The sequence below is a fragment of the Populus alba genome, chromosome 8 (genome assembly GCF_005239225.2).
Source record: "Populus alba chromosome 8, ASM523922v2, whole genome shotgun sequence".
Lineage (NCBI taxonomy): Eukaryota > Viridiplantae > Streptophyta > Magnoliopsida > Malpighiales > Salicaceae > Populus > Populus alba.
Genome location: NC_133291.1, coordinates 1,584,443 through 1,602,315, shown reverse-complemented (window position 1 = coordinate 1,602,315; position 17,873 = coordinate 1,584,443). Strand labels below are relative to the sequence as shown.

General features: G+C 34.9%; 2 protein-coding genes across 3 annotated transcripts; both read left to right on the top strand.

Moving 5' to 3' along the window:
• The first annotated feature begins 200 nt into the window (after positions 1 to 200).
• Positions 201 to 5,514, top strand: LOC118060304 (glucosamine inositolphosphorylceramide transferase 1). The gene is made up of 4 exons (XM_035073520.2): positions 201 to 974; positions 1,530 to 1,652; positions 3,116 to 3,283; positions 3,522 to 5,514. Exons 1-4 carry the CDS (start codon positions 579 to 581, stop codon positions 5,202 to 5,204), a joined length of 2,370 nt encoding a protein of 789 aa, XP_034929411.1. The 5' UTR covers positions 201 to 578; the 3' UTR covers positions 5,205 to 5,514.
• A 4,848-nt stretch (positions 5,515 to 10,362) lies between these two features.
• Positions 10,363 to 16,615, top strand: LOC118060305 (3-phosphoinositide-dependent protein kinase 2). 2 transcript variants are annotated; one of them, XM_035073522.2, is made up of 12 exons: positions 10,820 to 10,955; positions 11,222 to 11,896; positions 12,049 to 12,229; positions 12,378 to 12,430; positions 12,861 to 12,962; positions 13,034 to 13,142; positions 13,230 to 13,308; positions 13,477 to 13,642; positions 14,521 to 14,655; positions 14,775 to 14,941; positions 15,625 to 15,847; positions 16,183 to 16,615. In XM_035073522.2, exons 2-12 carry the CDS (start codon positions 11,861 to 11,863, stop codon positions 16,264 to 16,266), a joined length of 1,335 nt encoding a protein of 444 aa, XP_034929413.1. In that variant the 5' UTR covers positions 10,820 to 10,955; positions 11,222 to 11,860; the 3' UTR covers positions 16,267 to 16,615. The 2 variants fall into 2 exon arrangements, with proteins under 2 accessions (XP_034929412.1, XP_034929413.1); XM_035073521.2 differs by lacking the exon at positions 11,222 to 11,896 and having other exon boundaries at positions 10,363 to 10,955.
• Positions 16,616 to 17,873: the final 1,258 nt, after the last annotated feature.

Genomic DNA, 17,873 nt, shown 5'->3' with positions numbered 1-17,873 from the left:
AACTTACAAGGAAGTAATCACCTCTTATATCTCAATAACTTTCCACATGCCAAATCTTAACCCTCACACTTGTCACCAAAAGCCGCGAGTGGACTCAACTCTCCAAAATTCGCAGCCACGCATATCCTTTATCACTGAACGAGCCCCATGAAATTTCCTCTCTCTAGAAGGACAACGAAGTCTCCTATTCCACTACATGGACATACACTATCTATAAAGAAGCCTTTGTTACCCTTTCCATGCACACAACACAAATTCCGAACCCCAAATTCAAAACCAAAAAAACAAAAACTTCTGCCACCACCACTACCGCTCTCTCTCTCTCTCTAAAATAAGTGCACGAACGACAATCCCAATAACGAAAGCATAAAACAACAACATTATAAAAACCAAAAAGAAGAAAAGAAAAGAAAAGAAAAGCATTACCCACAAAACCCCATAAAAAGGGTCCTTTGAAGGAACCTCCTTCTCTTGCAAAGCCACAAGCTTTTATTTAAAGAAGAAAACCAATGTTATGATTCTAAAGTTTCAATTTTTCCACCTGGGGTTTGCCTAAACTTGCAAATAATCATTCAATTATGGGTGTTTACGAGGCTGGTGGGAATGGCTCCAATGGAACAACAACAGCAACAACTTGTAACTGTTGTGACATGAGCTTGAGGTGTTGGTGTAGATGGAAATTTGGGAATCATCAACAACAGCAGCAGCCGCAACAAAATCATCACAATTTGTTGCACCAAAGATTGGTTTCTCTTGTATTTTCCTCCGGTTTTATGTTCTTTTTGGGGTGTTTGGTCTTGTATGGATCTATTGGTATGTTTTATGGTTGGCTCGTGTTTAGTAAACCTTATTCACGTAGCACAAATGTTGGTGTTGGGTTACACTCGCTTGGTTGTCAAGAAGACAACGAGGGTTCTTGGTCTATTGGTGTTTTTTACGGTGATTCTCCTTTCTCTCTCAAACCAATTGAAGCTGTAAGTTTTTTTTTCCTTACACCATTATTTTATTTTTATTTTTTTAGTATTTTTTTACCTGTTTTGTTCACATTTATGTATTAGCAGAGAATGACTGTGATTGTATTTTCACCTGTGTTTATGGGGTTTTGATTGATGTTTGGGTCTAGTGACTAGTCTTTGCCTTTTGTAAAGTAGGTTTTAGTGGCGTATTTCTTACTTTTTTCGTCCAGTGGATGTCATCAAGTTGCATGTTGTCTTGATGTGTTGCTTTTGTTTTTTTCAGTCAAGTATTTTCTTTTTTTTTTTCTTTTTTTTTTTTCTTTTTTTTTTTTATCAATGGCTGTTTCGAAATTGCAAGTTCTTTGCTTTTATACTCTTTCTCATTCATGTTAGAATTTATTGGTTTATTTACTGTTCTTGAATAATTTTTTTATTCTTTCAGTTTAATTTTTTTTTTCATTTCTTGCTCGTGGGATGATGGTGAATTTTTTTATTTTTTTCTTCCATATGCATATATTGAGTTGTATCATCAACCTGCGGTGATTCTGATTAATTGGTGGAAATGGGCAACAGGTGAATGAATGGAGAGATGAGGGTGCGGCATGGCCGGTTGCTAACCCTGTTGTCACTTGTGCCTCGCTTTCCGATGCTAATTTCCCCAGTAATTTTGTTGCCGATCCTTTTCTTTATGTTCAGGTAATTATTTTATTAAATGGATTCATTTTGATAATTTTTCAGAAATCTCTTCTGGTTTTGTGTGTGTAACTTTTGTTATTGCTTTGTTTGCTTTTTTATCGAATGTCTAAATGTTCAGTTATTGCATTTAGGAACTTGGTAATAGTACCAATGAAAACTATATTTAAATCTTATCTTTGCCCTTTTCTATCTGGCATTTGGTGTTTTCATGTCTGGAATGAGAGCTGCAAGTTCTTGCTTCTCCAATCTGCAAATGTAAGGAGGGTGTGTGTGTGTGTGTGTTATGAATATGCTTATCATTGGTCATTGAGCATGTAAATAGTCAGGGGCCTGTGACAGAAAAGTCAGCAATGCATTTTGCAAATTGGTGAAAGAGACCAAACCTGTGCCACTGCTCTGATGTCTTAAGGGCCAATAACTTGTGGGTTTACTGTTATTTTAGTTATCTCAAGCAACCCCATGGTTAGAGATAGGGAGCTCAATGCTGTAATCCAGACTCTGGTACAAGCGTTCATCTTTATACTTTCCGTGTCATGTTTTCTAAATCCTACTTAAATGGCTTGATGAAAGCTCTGAGGATAAGCATTTGTAAGAAAAGATGAGGATAGATAAAGATGAATTTTGTGGTCAGGGGAAGCCCTTTATAGAAATCTGCAGATGCAGGCAGAAAGCCCTTTCTGGGTTAGAAAGCATTTTGCGAACAGTATCAATGCCTAATAATTGTTCCATCTCTGCCTTATGGGTGCTTCTTGCTTGTGGATATGACTTATGGTGAACATAGTGTTAATTGTTTTATGCTGGAGATTAGTTAACGGGATATCTCGTGGTTTTATTTTCAAAAATATTTACTGCTAAAATCTAAGATATTTCTAGGTGATTTGGGACCAACATGATTTATTTTCTTGGGAGGAGTGGGTGCAGGGATTTTTTTTTCCGGAGAGAAGTTACAGTGCTCTTTAGCTGCTTTGTTGCTTCAAATTTTTCTAACTGTTACATGCAAGGATGAGATCACTGTATACCTTTAGCATCGTAAATTTAGCTTGAAGTATGGGTATTTATGAAGCAGGGGATTTTGACCATTTTTTATTTTATTTAATTTGGGCTATTTTCCATTTTGAAGCAAAATTGCGAGGAAATCCACCAAAAGCAAAAGTTTTAGCTTAGATTTTAAAACTCCCTAGATATATTTTGCTGTGGTCAGTCTGATTTTAAGCATCAAACTGCAGGATTCAAATTGTAAGTCTCCTACACTGTTTAGTGCTCTCATATGGTATGGGCTGTGTTTTTGTGTGCACACGCATGCACATGGCTGTCTAAGAACTTTGTATTTCACCCAAGACCAAATTCTTTACTTTCTAGCATGCTGTTCTTGAAATAATCTGTTAAGTGTCAGAAGTTCTTTTATCATGGTAGCTCCCTATCTTAAATCAATCTTGTATGTCTACTTATATTGAATTGAGCAGGGGGATACGCTTTTCCTATTCTATGAAACAAAGAATTCAATTACCATGCAAGGAGATATTGCAGTTGCAAAGAGTACGGACAAGGGAGCGACATGGCAACAATTGGGCATTGCCTTGGATGAGGACTGGCATCTATCTTATCCCTATGTATTCAACTACCTTGGTCAAGTAAGATAACTATTTCTTTGCAAGCAATCATGCACCTACAACTGGTCACTTGTAAACTGTTTATCCTGGAGGTCCTGTACATAACATGAGTACTGGACCAACCAATACTTGCAAACTAACTTGGAAAACTAGCTTGGTAATCAACAGCAATTTGATTAGCTGGAAAGAAAAAAAAATCTAACTGCTGTTACTGTTGGCATGCAGCTTGAATCGTTTCCTTTATTACTGTTTCTTGCAGATATATATGATGCCTGAGAGCAGCCAGAAAGGGGAACTTCGCCTTTATCTAGCACTTAATTTTCCATTGCAGTGGACACTGGAGAAGGTTCTTATAAAAAAGCCCCTAGTTGATTCTTTTATCATTAATCATGCTGGAATATATTGGCTTTTTGGTTCAGATCACAGTGGTTTTGGAACCAGGAGGAATGGGCAGCTGGAAATTTGGTATAGTAGCTCACCATTTGGTCCTTGGAAACCACACAAGAAGAACCCCATTTATAATGTTGACAAGAGTGTGGGAGCTAGAAATGGAGGCAGACCATTTGTGTATGATGGAAACCTTTATCGTGTTGGTCAAGACTGTGGTGAAACATATGGGCGACGAGTTCGTATCTTCAAGGTGGAAGTTATTACCAAGGATGATTACAAAGAAGTTGAAGTTCCCCTGGGATTTGAAGAGCCCAATAAGGGACGCAATGCTTGGAATGGTGCACGCTATCATCATCTAGACGTGCAGCATCTAAGTTCTGGTAAATGGATAGCTGTTATGGATGGAGATCGCGTGCCTTCAGGAGATCCTGTCCATCGCTTTATTCTTGGCTCGGCTTCACTTGCAGCTGTCACTGTTGTTGCTGTAGTATTGGGTGTGCTACTTGGAGCAGTAAAGTGCATTATTCCTCTCAGCTGGTGTGCTAACTACTCGGGGAAGAGAAATAATGCTCTCTTGGGTCGCGAAAGGTCAAATTTGTTTTCTTCAAAGGTGAGACGGTTTTGCAGCCGACTGAACAGAGTTCCCTTGTGTGTTCGAGGAAAAATAAAACTTTATACTTGGGCTGGAAAATTGGTGTTAGCTGTAACTATTGTGGTTGGAGTTGCATTAATGTGCACAGGTGTTAAATATTTCTATGGAGGCAATGATGCTGAAGAAGCTTATCCATTAAATGGTCACTACTCTCAGTTCACTTTATTGACGATGACCTATGATGCGCGGCTCTGGAATTTGAAAATGTATGTGAAACATTATTCAAGGTGTTCTTCAGTTAAAGAGATTATCGTGGTTTGGAACAAGGGCAGACCTCCCAGATCAAGTGATCTAGACTCAGCAGTGCCTGTTTGGATCAGAGTAGAAGACCAAAACTCCCTGAACAATCGGTTCAAGAGAGATCCAATGCTTAAAACCCGAGCTGTTCTTGAGCTTGATGATGATATAATGATGACTTGTGACGATATTGAACGGGGATTCAATGTATGGCGTCAACACCCGGATCGAATTGTTGGCTTCTATCCTCGACTCATTAGTGGTAGTCCATTGAAGTATAGGGGCGAGAAGTATGCCCGGCGTCATAAAGGTTATAACATGATTCTTACGGGGGCAGCTTTCATGGACCATACAGTAGCTTTTGAGAGGTACTGGAGCAAAGAAGCCAAGGCAGGAAGGGAACTAGTAGATAGATACTTTAACTGCGAGGATGTGCTTTTGAATTACTTGTATGCAAATGCAAGCTCCTCCCAGACTGTTGAGTATGTGAGACCAGCATGGGCAATAGACACATCGAAATTCTCTGGGGTTGCAATTAGCAGGAATACAAATGTGCATTACAAGATAAGAAGTAATTGTCTCCTGAAATTTTCACAGATGTATGGAAGTATAGCTGGCCGAAAGTGGGAATTTGATGGGCGTAAGGATGGTTGGGATTTATAGTGATACCTAAACTTGATAGCAGCTCGCTTGCATTTTCTTCAATCTCTGTTCATCATCTCTTGATCTCACGGTAAATTCTTGTCGTCGCAATCTCTAGGTCTCACCCCTCCTGTGAAGATTTTTCTGTTGGGGAACTTTTAGCTTCGATATCTTTGTATGGCAGGATGTAAATTAGTTCATCGTGTTATTACCTTTTCATCAGAGTTGTTTTGGGATTTGTACATTAGCGCAATCCAGTTTTTTCTTCCTTGAGTTCTTAATGAAAGTTATCAGATATATACTTCTTGGCAAACATGAAACTCTTCCCTTCTGTCTCAGATTTTTCTCTTTGAGAATTGTGTTTGTATTTTCCATTTATCCAAGGGAAAAAGATACACGTGAAAGGTAAGCTCCAACCACTGCAAACTGAAGATCATTGGTCAGCTGAAGTCAAAGGCGAGCCAAGAATTTTTTCTGTCGGATTATTAAATAAATATATAATTTTTTTTAAGATTAATTATTAATTTATATTCATGAATTTTTAAAATTAACAACAAAGTTTTAATTCAAAAATATTATTTAAAAAATAAAAAAAATAAAATTAAAAGTATATAAAATTAAAATGTAAATAAAAATAAATCCATTATTGAAGTTATATTTTTTAATGTTTGGAGGAATATAATTCATCTATAATTGAATCTAATTTGATATTGTAAAAATCTTTTAACTGGGATAAAATAACAATTTCATATCAACTAAAAAACAAAATAATTAAACTTTTTTCTCTCTCAATTATTCATTCATTCACTTGACTCTTTCTTATTTTTTAGATTAATGTTTTATAACCATTCTCTAAATTTTTCTTACTTTTTTTCTTTGGATTTTTTGTTTTGTTTTTCCCTTACTTTTTTCTCTTGCCATTTCTTTTCTTTCCTTTTCTATTCTGCTTCTGCCTAGTCAGCAACATATAAAAGGAAGGAAAAATTAATTTTTTTTATTTTTTAATGACAAATAACTATTTTATCCTTAATGAGTCGTTTTACTTTTATTTGATATTTTTTTTTGTTAGCACTACTGAGCTTTGTTTATCTTAAAATTTTAACCAGATTTTATTTAATATATTTTAATATTTCTTGTAAAATTTCAGCTCAAATTATCGGATTCAAAATTATTTTCAATAACGTAAAATTGGTCAAATTATAATTTTTCATTAAATTTCTGAATTTCTCCAAAAATTCTAAAATTTTAACCTTAGCTAAAATATCTTATTAGAAGGTTCCACACAAATTTTCAAAATATTTTGATAACTTAATCAAGAATTATAATTTTTTTTTATATATAAAACTAATCAAAAATATTAATAAAATCTTAATCTAGGTATAGCTCACCCAAACCTTTAACATACCTCCGCCTTTGCTGGAGACATGGTAATCGATTACGATTCAGTGATGCTGGACTGGAGATGTTGGTCTTTTGAAGGTTCAACTGAAAGTCTCAAACTGAAAGGGGTTAATTGATTACCTTGGACTGGCGATGCACTTTGAAGGGCTCATGTTTTTCTCACAGGGATAAATTGCAGAGGCAAAGACAACTCAAGGCCAAAAGCAACAGAGCTTCACCCCCGAGAACCCATCTCAGATGCGAAACAGTGGTTCAGGGCATCAGGGATTTTCGTCAGACAAGGTACATGTAGGGCCCGTGATCCGTCAAGAATGGTGCTTGAAGTTGGGAGTTATGCCAAAATATAGCTAAAGGCTTTCAGATCCAATGCTGCTTTTGAATAACACAGGCTTCTTATGGAACGCAAAAAAAAAAAAAGGTGGTGGTGTCATGTCCCAATCCTTGCAGTGGATCTTGAATTAGTGGGAATGATCAATCAACTGGTTGAGGTGATTGTATACGTGAAACTGGTTTAATGAAATCTTCAGACAGTAACTTTTCTCAAAAGCATGACCTTCATTACCAGTATCAAGCTTCGAACTGTGTCAATAGAAACACCATTTGCAGTTGGGTTTGTGTAATTGTCCAGATTCAGACCATCGGTGTGATTATCCAGTCCATCAAACACATGTGGTTTCCATTATGTATGATATATAGGCCATTGATCTGGTCATGGGTGCGAATTTCAGTGTTCTTGAATTGATCCCCAGAATTCGTCGAGTACACATACAGAATATCAACCACAGTTTATTCTTTGCGCCAAGATCATTTCATGAGCTGTTCACAAACCACGTACGTGCCAAGAACCAAGACTCTTTCCTCGAACTTTCAAAAAGAAAACAAGAAAAGGAAACGAGCAGAAGTGAATCATTCGCCTGGTATTCATGCTGGTGTCTCTTGTCCACGTGCATGCATGGGCAGTATGATTGATAGCTTAGGACATCATTTTCCTCATGTGGAGATGAAAATGACATGCATGGTGTGATCGAGGGAATATACATGTCATCGACCACCAGGACAGACATGGGCTAAAGTCTCTGTCTGATTCAATTGGTGAGCCCACAAGACCAAAATGAACCACCACTGCAACCACTCCCGTAAGCAGCCCTTAAACCAGGACCACAACTCACACAAAAATGTGCAGCTTGCACGCGTTTGGGGCCTACCATTTATGCACAGGTGGCCTTGCACTTTCCAATTTACTGGCACCTCCTTGCCCGTCCTGGTCAAATTGATGATGTAAAGGTATCCAGTCAAATGGCTAGCTGGTTGTGACATGATTAGACCACCTTTATCCAAAATTATCATTGCTTCCAGATTGATGGCAAGTCCCCAATTATCCCAAAGGGCCTCGAATCAGATCCTCTCAGAGAGACTGAGAGAGGCATGGGTGCGCACTGAGCCAACAGGGCTCGTTGGCCTTCAAAAAAAAAAAAAAAAAAAACTTGTACCGTTAATGCATGTATGCATGCATCTGCGCACGCACAAACAGCAAGAAAATTAAATGTTTTAGCCATGCTTGTTTCGTTACTTATTAGGGAATTTGGGGCGTGGATAAAGATTCAGTAAACTAGATTGAGAATCCATTTAAAATAAATCTAGGATTATTAATTTCAACAACACAAATATGTATCTGTGACAGGGAACACAGCGCAGCTATTTTCGCATATGATTTTTTTCTCCAAAAAAGCGACACCCATGCTTGATACTCCTCTTGAATTAAAAAGATTTGCTAATTTTATAGAGACTTTATTTTAAAATCACTCTCTGAAAATTCTATGGTTGAGATTTTTAAGAAATTATCTGAGGAGGATTTTCGATAATATTAACAATAATCAATTATAAAACTATGACAATTCTATGTCTTAATCCATGTATTAATTTCTCGTAGCAGTAATCTTGTATGAGCTGTCTCCTGCCCCCAAGCCCCAGCTGAGAGTCTTTAATTATCAGTGTTGTTAATTTTTTGTGTTTCTCCTAGCACATTGACCAAACTAAGAATGGTCTCACAGGTTATTGTTAATGTGTTGCAAAACATAATTTTTAAAAAATAAAAAAAATATTATTTTAATATATTTTTAATAAACATATTTTTAAAAATAATATCTGTTACATTTCAAATATATATATATATATATTGGTTGGTATATTCGTGGCCATTTACTTGTCTTTTTCTAACTACAAATTAATGATCATTCCCTTTGACTTGTACAAGAAAACTGAACATTGTTTGGTCCGAAGACAATTCCTTTGTGGTACGTATAAGTATGTTGGTATCATGGATAATATTTTTTAAAAATATATTTAATTAAAAATATATTTTTTATTTTATTTTTGATATTAACATATCAAAATAATTTTAAAAAACCTAAAAAGTAATTTTTTTTTCAAGTAAAAAATAATTTTAAAAACATTTTAAAATCAAAAGCTATAATTCTTGATGAATTGACCATGTTATCTAGTTATTTTCTCCTCTTGTTTTGTTTTACTCTGTCCTTGGTCTTGTCAACGGGGGGAAGGAAAAAAAATGTGATCCTCCCTGTTCAATTTTTCAAACCAGCACGGGAACATAAATAGTTTTAACTCTATGAAATGTGTGATAATAATATACAAGAAGGAAAAAAAACATTTTTACTCTACAAATCGTATGAAAACTGACAAACAAGTAGTAATGCTTTATATTCTTATTTTTTAGAAAATAATATAAATTATATTTTAAAATATTGATTAATAATTAAAAATTTTTAAATTATGATAATTAGAATTTTAATAATTAAATGATTATGAATTTAAATTTATTTAATTTAAATAAAAAATAATATAAATTTAAATAAATTTCAAGTTTTAAAAAATTTTATATTAAAAAATAATATAAATTAATAACTTAAACTTTAAATTAAAATAATTATTTGAAAATAGCCTCTCTAGTTCCTGTCCTTTGCTCTGTCACTAAAAAAAACTCCCCTCCAATTCGTTGCTGGACATCCCACATAACCCATGCCATTTGCCTTAATGGAAAGCTAGGCTTGCCCAATATTTTATATTTTATTAAAGCAATAACCCGTAGTAGATTTGCTATTCAAATTATTATCTTATCATAAAATATGTTTATAAATATACAGGAACGAGTTTAAATAACTTGTAACCTCAAGTTATCTTTAAGAACAAGAAAAGGCTACCTATCATTATATTAATATAAATATATATAATGTATCCAAAACTTTAATTTAATCTTTATAAATAATACCTTACCCATAGAAGCAACAATATTTCAGCAAATTCATCAAAGCCCATGTCCCAGATTTCACATGATGATGATGATGATTATGACCATAAAGTTTTCATTTATGGATTGTATTGATCATTTAATAAAATAAAGACTTAATTATCTAATAAGTGGTCTAGTAATAAAAACTTCGAATCAATATATTTGCTCGCCTTATGGTCACAGATTTGAACTCTATTGTTGTTAATATAATAACCATTAAAAATTTACATGATAGTTAACTTTAAAACCCGTGAGATTAGTCGATATACGCACAAGCTGGTCTAAATATCTACATAACATGATAATAAAAAAAACAAAATAAGAATCTATATATATAGGGAAAAAAAAAAACCTAGACTCTCTATAAATAGAAAAAGAGAATGAAAAAAAAAAAAGAAAAAAAAAAAAAATCATTCAATCCTTTGGGCCTCTGTTCTTCTCTCTTCAATCTCCATGCCTCCCTCTCCACCATCAAATTCCACACAATGATAAAATCCCTCACTTCTCTTTCCTTCAACTATAACAACATTCACTTTCTAGTGTTTTGAGATTTTTGCATCGCCCCAGCAACCTTAAAGCTCACAACTGCAATGCAAACATATATACATATACACACACATATTCTAAGAAAATATAATCACGTATTTCTATGATTCAAATTAATCTTACACAAGTACATCATTTCACTTTTCTTTATCAGAGAGTATAAAGACTCAAACTTGCCGTCTGATTCTGATGGGCTCTCTCTTGACTTAAAAAACCCACCTCCAAGATTTTTAGAGAGAGAGAGAGATAGGGATATTTTATTTTATTTAATTATTTAATTATTATTACTGTTACTACTATGCGGAGATAATTTGATAGATTGAGAAATGTTGGAAATGGAGAGGGATCCTGATTCAAAGTCGAGGATTCAAAACAGCAATTCACCTTCTTCATCATCTAATAACAATAATGGGAATGTGCAGAGATCTAAAAGCTTTGCATTTAGAGCTCCGCAAGAGAATTTCACTATTCAGGATTTTGAGCTTGGCAAGATCTATGGCGTTGGATCTTATTCAAAGGTTTGATATTTCTTTTTTGGTTTTTTCTCGCGTGGGCTCTCTGTCGGTTTGCTTCTTTGTTATTGAAGATTGGTGGGTTGTGTTTGTTTGGTCATCATTAAGATTAAAGTTTGTATCTCTTATTCAACGTTTCAATTTCTTTGATTTATAAGCCTATGTTTGTATTATCATTATCTGATTCCAGCTCGTAATCTAAAGCTTATATTTACGAGCAACACATGTATATTTTCGAGTTGTATGGGTTTAATTTTTTGGTTCTGGTCCAGGGGAGAAATTTCATTTTAAGGATGACAGATTCTGTGAAATTGAATTTCCTTTGTTTGATTCCCGGGGAAGTTGAATGAAGATAAGCAATTTTTTTTTGTAACTTACCCTTGATCCTGTCTTCACTATTGAGAAAACGAAAACCAAATACAAATGTTCAATTTTAGCACCAAGTTCGTTTTGGTGCTGATATCCTTTCTTTTCTCAGCGGCCAAATGGAAAATTAGAAGTTTAAGAGGTTCACTTCATTCCCTCTGGGAGCAGCAGTCTACTGTTGTAGGCACAAGTAGTGCCTCCTAGTTGGCAGGATGGTTGGTTTAGCTTATGCTATAGGTGATTGAAGAGAGCTTCACAATGTTGTGACAGAGTAGTAGTATTGTTGAGGAGGAGATGGTGAAGCAATATCCTTCTTCATACCTTTTTCTTCAGGACGTAATCTTAAGCTATGGTTATAGAGTAGGAAATCAAGCAATTGTGAATTGTTAACTTTGGACATTTTCTGGTAATCTTGTTAGGTATTTACTTTGTGACAATACAATGTTTATTTGCTGTCAGATACGTGTATTCATCATTGTTTCAATGAGTGTATGGGATGTGGAGAAGAGATACAGGGCATGGCGACTTCTTAGTTACACCATATAATGAGCGAACACTCACCCTCTCTTAAATGCCATATTGTGAGAATTTTTGACAAATGTTCAATCGGAAAATGAATATTGTTGTGTTTATTATCCAACACTTATATCCCTGGAGCCCATTCTTGCTTATAATTGTTGGCCTTTGAGCTTCTTGTGATGAATGCTGAGTATCGTACTAATGGACTTATCAGGTAGTGAGAGCAAAGAAGAAGGACACAGGAATTGTATATGCCTTGAAGATCATGGACAAAAAATTCATCACCAAAGAAAATAAAACAGCTTATGTGAAGCTAGAACGCATAGTGCTTGATCAATTGGATCATCCAGGAATCGTGCGTCTATATTTTACTTTTCAGGATAATTATTCTCTGTGTAGGTATCTGGGTAGCAGCCTATCCAAATTTCTCTGTTTTTGTTCTCCGTGTTTTATATTTTTTCTTTTGCAACCACAGTGGCTATGATTAGTTTGCTTAAGTGGGTTTATCATATGACATCGATCTATTTTGATTCTACTGTGCAGACATGGCACTTGAATCCTGTGAAGGAGGAGAACTTTTTGATCAAATAACCAGAGTGAGTACCTATTAAAAACTCCTTGCTATTAACTATTAATTTTTGGAAAAGTAACTCGTATAATTTGCCTTGGCTTTTCCTAATAAGAAACTTTTCAGAAATCATGAAACCCAATAGTATAACTTTTTGAAGAATTCTCTTAAAATTCATGTTATATCATGAATTCTTCTGCATTCTTATATTATTTATGAACTTTAGACCATTCTGGATGAATATATAAATTAAGCTATGCCTTTAATCTTTTATATAGCTTTTATTAAAAAAAGTTGCATTTTAAACACTTTAGAGCAATTGCATAATGCCCTGTGCATTTCTGGATTCACATAACACTCAGCAGAATCTTCTGGACTTCAAACTTTTTACCCTGCAAGTGTTTTATCATGTTAGCTACTCTGTCATTGTATACTATGCCATTTAATTGTATGTGCAGAAAGGCCGTCTATCAGAGGACGAAGCTCGCTTTTATGCTGCAGAAGTTGTGGATGCTCTTGAATACATACATAGTATGGGATTAATTCATCGGGATATAAAGGTAATTTTTTAATTCATTGCTCTTCTTTTTATTTGGAAATCAAGAAAAGCTAAAGCTCTTCTAAATGGCAGCCAGAGAACTTGTTATTTACTGCAGACGGACACATCAAAATTGCTGATTTTGGAAGTGTGAAGCCCATGCAGGATAGTTGCATCACTGTCCTTCCGAATGCAGCTTCAGGTAATACTAGAACTTATCATATACAGCTGTTCATTATGTTTTTTTTTAAGATGCAGGTTAATTTTTTTCTTTTGATCCTCTGCTCAGACGATAAGGCTTGCACATTTGTGGGAACAGCTGCGTATGTCCCTCCAGAAGTCCTTAACTCTTCTCCTGCAACTTTCGGGTAAGTGACTCCCATAAATCAATCCATATTAATGTTATAATTGGAATAAGTTTTAGGTTTTTTACAGTGTTTTTTCATGTTTGAGCTTATTTCCAGGTCCTTTTTTTTTTATATGATTTCTTGTGTATGGGGGATAACCTTTTTGCTGTTTTGACCACTTTCAAACAGAAATGACCTGTGGGCACTTGGCTGCACTTTGTACCAGATGCTTTCAGGGACTTCTCCTTTCAAAGATGCAAGTGAATGGCTTATATTTCAAAGAATTATTGCTCGGGATTTAAGATTTCCAGATTATTTTTCAGAAGAAGCGAGAGACCTCATTGATCACTTATTAGTAAGCTACAAAGCTTTCATATGTTGAACTTTTGTTTCTGTACTACCTTGCTGTTTTTTGAATGTTCCTGCTTTCTCCTTTGTCTTTTTTGTTCTATTCTTCTATATGTATGTATAAAAATATTGCTACTTGGTCAATGGTAAGAACACTTGCACTACAAACATGTGCAGATTCAAGTTTTCAGTTCATATCATGACTATAATTAAGTGTGGCCATTAAATATTTAAAATCACACAGTAACAATGACAAGGAAACCCATTTAGTACAGCCAGCTATATCTTATATGGTTGGTTTCAGGATGATCTAGACGAGTGGTAACAAGCTTAAAGATGTAGGGATGCACAATCTTTGTTGAGTGCACCTATGGATCCAAGGGGGGCTGGGGCAAAGTTACCTTCCTTCCCCCTTAAAAGATTGTAATTTAGCCTTTTACTTTCAAGAAGATTTTACCTTGGCTCCTCAAAGTGAAAAAGCTTTTAGTTGTTACCATCTACAATATCTAGTTGTTCGGGTTAACACTGAGTGCCTGGATGTTAACCTTGCTATACTTTCGCATTCCAGTTTTGAGGCACATGACTAGTGACAAAGGACAGGTCATTTTATGGTGACTCACGTTGGCTGATCTCTCTTGGAATGAAAAGCGAAATTTATAGAACCTTAACCTTGCTTGATAGGAAAAGCACACATGCTTTCCTTTGGTTGTCTATTCTACCATCCTTAAGACTTGAGCCGGGAACATAATAAACATAATCTCTGAATTTGGATATTTTCATGAAGCCAGCTTTTGCCCCTTTGCCCCAAATATTACAAGTGATACGGATATTCTCTTATGAAGTTTGTGATTCAGGTCTTTGATCTTCAATGTTACAACCATGTAGGATATAGATCCCAGCAGAAGACCGGGTGCTGGACATGGTGGTTATGCTGTGCTCAAGAATCATCCATTCTTTGAGGGAGTTGACTGGAAGAATTTAAGAGGAGAAACCCCTCCAAAACTTGTTTTGGAGCCAATGGTACGACAACACTGCTTCAAAATATTATGTGCTGAAGGATTTCAAATTTCCTTTGTTTTTTTTGTCTTCATGCGAATAATCTTTGGATTTTTTTATCTCTTTTGTTATTCATGTACCAGGCGCAATCCGGTGACAATGACCATGACCCTGGGTCTCCATTTAACCCTACACACATTGGTGACAGTTCAATGACACAAAATGATGGGAATGTTGGAGTCTCATCATCTGCTGAAGCAACTTCACACATAACTAGACTTGCTTCAATTGACTCCTTTGATTCTAAATGGTATTGGCTTTACACCTTTTGCTTTATGCACATTATCTGCCTTTATATATGTCCCTTTTCTGCTTCTCTCAACAAGTCTGATTCTTTGCTTTGCAAAATTTCTCGGTGTAAACCTGTTGCAATATATTTTTTGAGATTCTTGTTGAAGAATGTGCAGAGGATATGGTTCTGCTTAACCGCCATCCAACCAGTTAGAACTACTGTTTGATTTAAGTTCCTTGTGTTCCTTGTCTCGTGCACCTTGCTTCACTCCTCCAAGTTTGTGCTCGGAATTGTTTGAGGAAGATTGACCATCTTTTGAACTCACTGAGGACATGCCTTGAGATACTGGATTCATTTGAATTTTTTTTTTTGTGTTGACTGTAATGGTTTACATAAGAGTGGAGCACATTTTTCCAGTTTCACCTCAAGGAAGTTGACCATTTAACATTACTAAAAAGCTGGTACAGCTTGCTTCTTGGAAGCATTCTAAACGAATAGTCCTGGGGCTGGAGAAGATCTTTAGTTGGCATTATTAGGATGACTTGTGCTGGTTGTTTTCCTTCATTCTTCTTAAAGCTTCAAATGAATGCCACTATGAAGTTATTTTAATGGAGAAATTTAAGTGTTGGTTTGTCTTTTTCCTCCTTTGTTTCAAGACTATTTGGAAGTATGACTAACATGTAGGATATCCATGTTACCAGGCAACAGTTTTTGGATCCAGGGGAATCTGTTGTAATGATCTCGATGGTGAAGAAATTACAGAAACTGACGAGCAAGAAGGTGCAGCTAATCCTTACCAACAAGCCAAAGTTGATCTACGTGGACCCTTCGAAGTTAATGGTGAAGGGAAATATAATTTGGTCTGACAATTCTGATGACCTGAGTGTCCAAGTTACAAGTCCTTCACATTTTAAGATCTGTACGGTATGCCTCTTTTGCCAAATCATCTCCCTGATGAAATCATTGGCGGCTTTTTCATTCTAAATTAGTGTCATTTCCAATCTTTTGGGATACCTCATCAAACCTTGGACTCGTGAAATTTAGAAAATGCATAAATAGTTTGATAGTAGGAGTTCAAAGACTTATGCTGCACCATGCTATATAACCCTTCGATCCTCTTCATTATACATTGATTTTTTTCTTATTAAAAATCCCAGCTATAGAGGATTATTCTCCAGTTTATATCTCTTCACTCTCTCCATCCCTCGCCCCTCTGCATTTTCCCTTCATTTTCCTGATTTAATCATGTGCTCTTTCAGCCAAAGAAGGTAAGGTCATTTGAAGATGTTAAGCAGAGAGCGTGGCAGTGGAAAAAGGCCATTGAGAGTCTTCAAAACCAGTGAAAATCTGTTTATGGATGTGCAGAACATTCTTTGATGCATTGATACATAGAGGAACTTGGGGATTCCTAAAACAGTCGACACCCCCAACAATTATTTATTTTGTTGCAAGTTTGGCTTCTTCAAGGTGCAAAGCTGCTCCATCAAACTCACTTTCCCTCCTGCTCAAAACTGACTTTGCAACGGGGCCTTTCTGTATGTTATGCTTTTAATGAAAGTCGTGTACAAACGCAAGTCTTGATTGCTGGGTTTGCTGTAGAGGAGGGCTAGGGTTCACTACTTATTTACTACCTTTAAAGTTCCAAGCCATTAATGAAAAGTTCTTTCCTTGAATGAAATATTTACAGGTGAAGATTTATCCCAATTATTTTCTGTTACTGTTGCATAGATCCTGCTCTGTGCTGATAGAGTCATGGAAGCAGGTCCAATTTTTTTTTTTTTAAATATAAAAATACTTGAAATTAATGTAATTTGAGCAAATAAAACATTATTAATGTACTTGATCGAAAATAAAAATAAAAGGATGCAATGTTATATTTTTCAAATCACTAGAATTAATTAATTATTTTGTTAAAACACACGGATTAAATAATTATTTGCTCTATATTTTTCAAATAATTAAGTATTTGGTATGACCTCCAGCTTTCTTCTAAATAATTTCATCTGAATATTCTTTAAAAGAAGGTCAAGGTATGTCAAATGATACCTAGATGATGAACAGAACAGGTCACTCTACACCACAGAGGCCAAGGCTGTTGTTTTGAAAAGAAAAGGAAGGGTTTTGACCAGTTTATGAATTAACACGTGACGTCAATTGCTTAGGTACATGGTGGGACTGGATTTAATAACAGTGATTATTACATTGCCAGTAATTATTTTGGTGCAGATGCATTGCAGTAAAAAAATATTTACAGAACATAGCTTTTAAGAGTTGAAGCATTGTCTTGTTCTGTTTATGATAAGTAAGCATCGTCGGCAGCTCGAAATCACTTGCAGTACTCTCAGGTGAAACAAGAAGTCAGATTATTTTCTTTGTTTTACATCAATTAACATTTTTTGCAGATAAAATATAGCAACAACAAGAAGATGGCATGCACATCCATACATGAAGATGATAATTTAAGCTCAAAAACATTTAATAATAGGATATTATGCTAATTATTGTCTTCTCTGCCTCTCTGGTCCTGTCAAGAGATAGGACCCTGATCTTGTCTATTTTTAAAAGCTCCCACCTGGCCTGTGTCGATTATTTGGTCGAAAATAAATTTTTACAATTTAACTTGGTTTTTTTTTTTTTAAAAAATATATATTTTTTTTATTTTAAGTAGAAAATATTTTTTTGAGGTTATAAAAAAATTTAAAAATATCATATTTATTTATTAATTATATCAAATTTGACTTTCAAACTTTTCATTGCTATATATATAATATATTTTTTTCAATTTCATCCCTTGTAATTTTAATTTTTATATTAACTTTGATTTTTATTTTTATAATTGTTATTTGCTTCTCCCTTATCATTTTTTAATTGAAATTTTTTATTTATCAAATTTGATCCTTAATATTTTGATTATTACTTATTTTATTTGAAATAATTTATGAAATAGTTA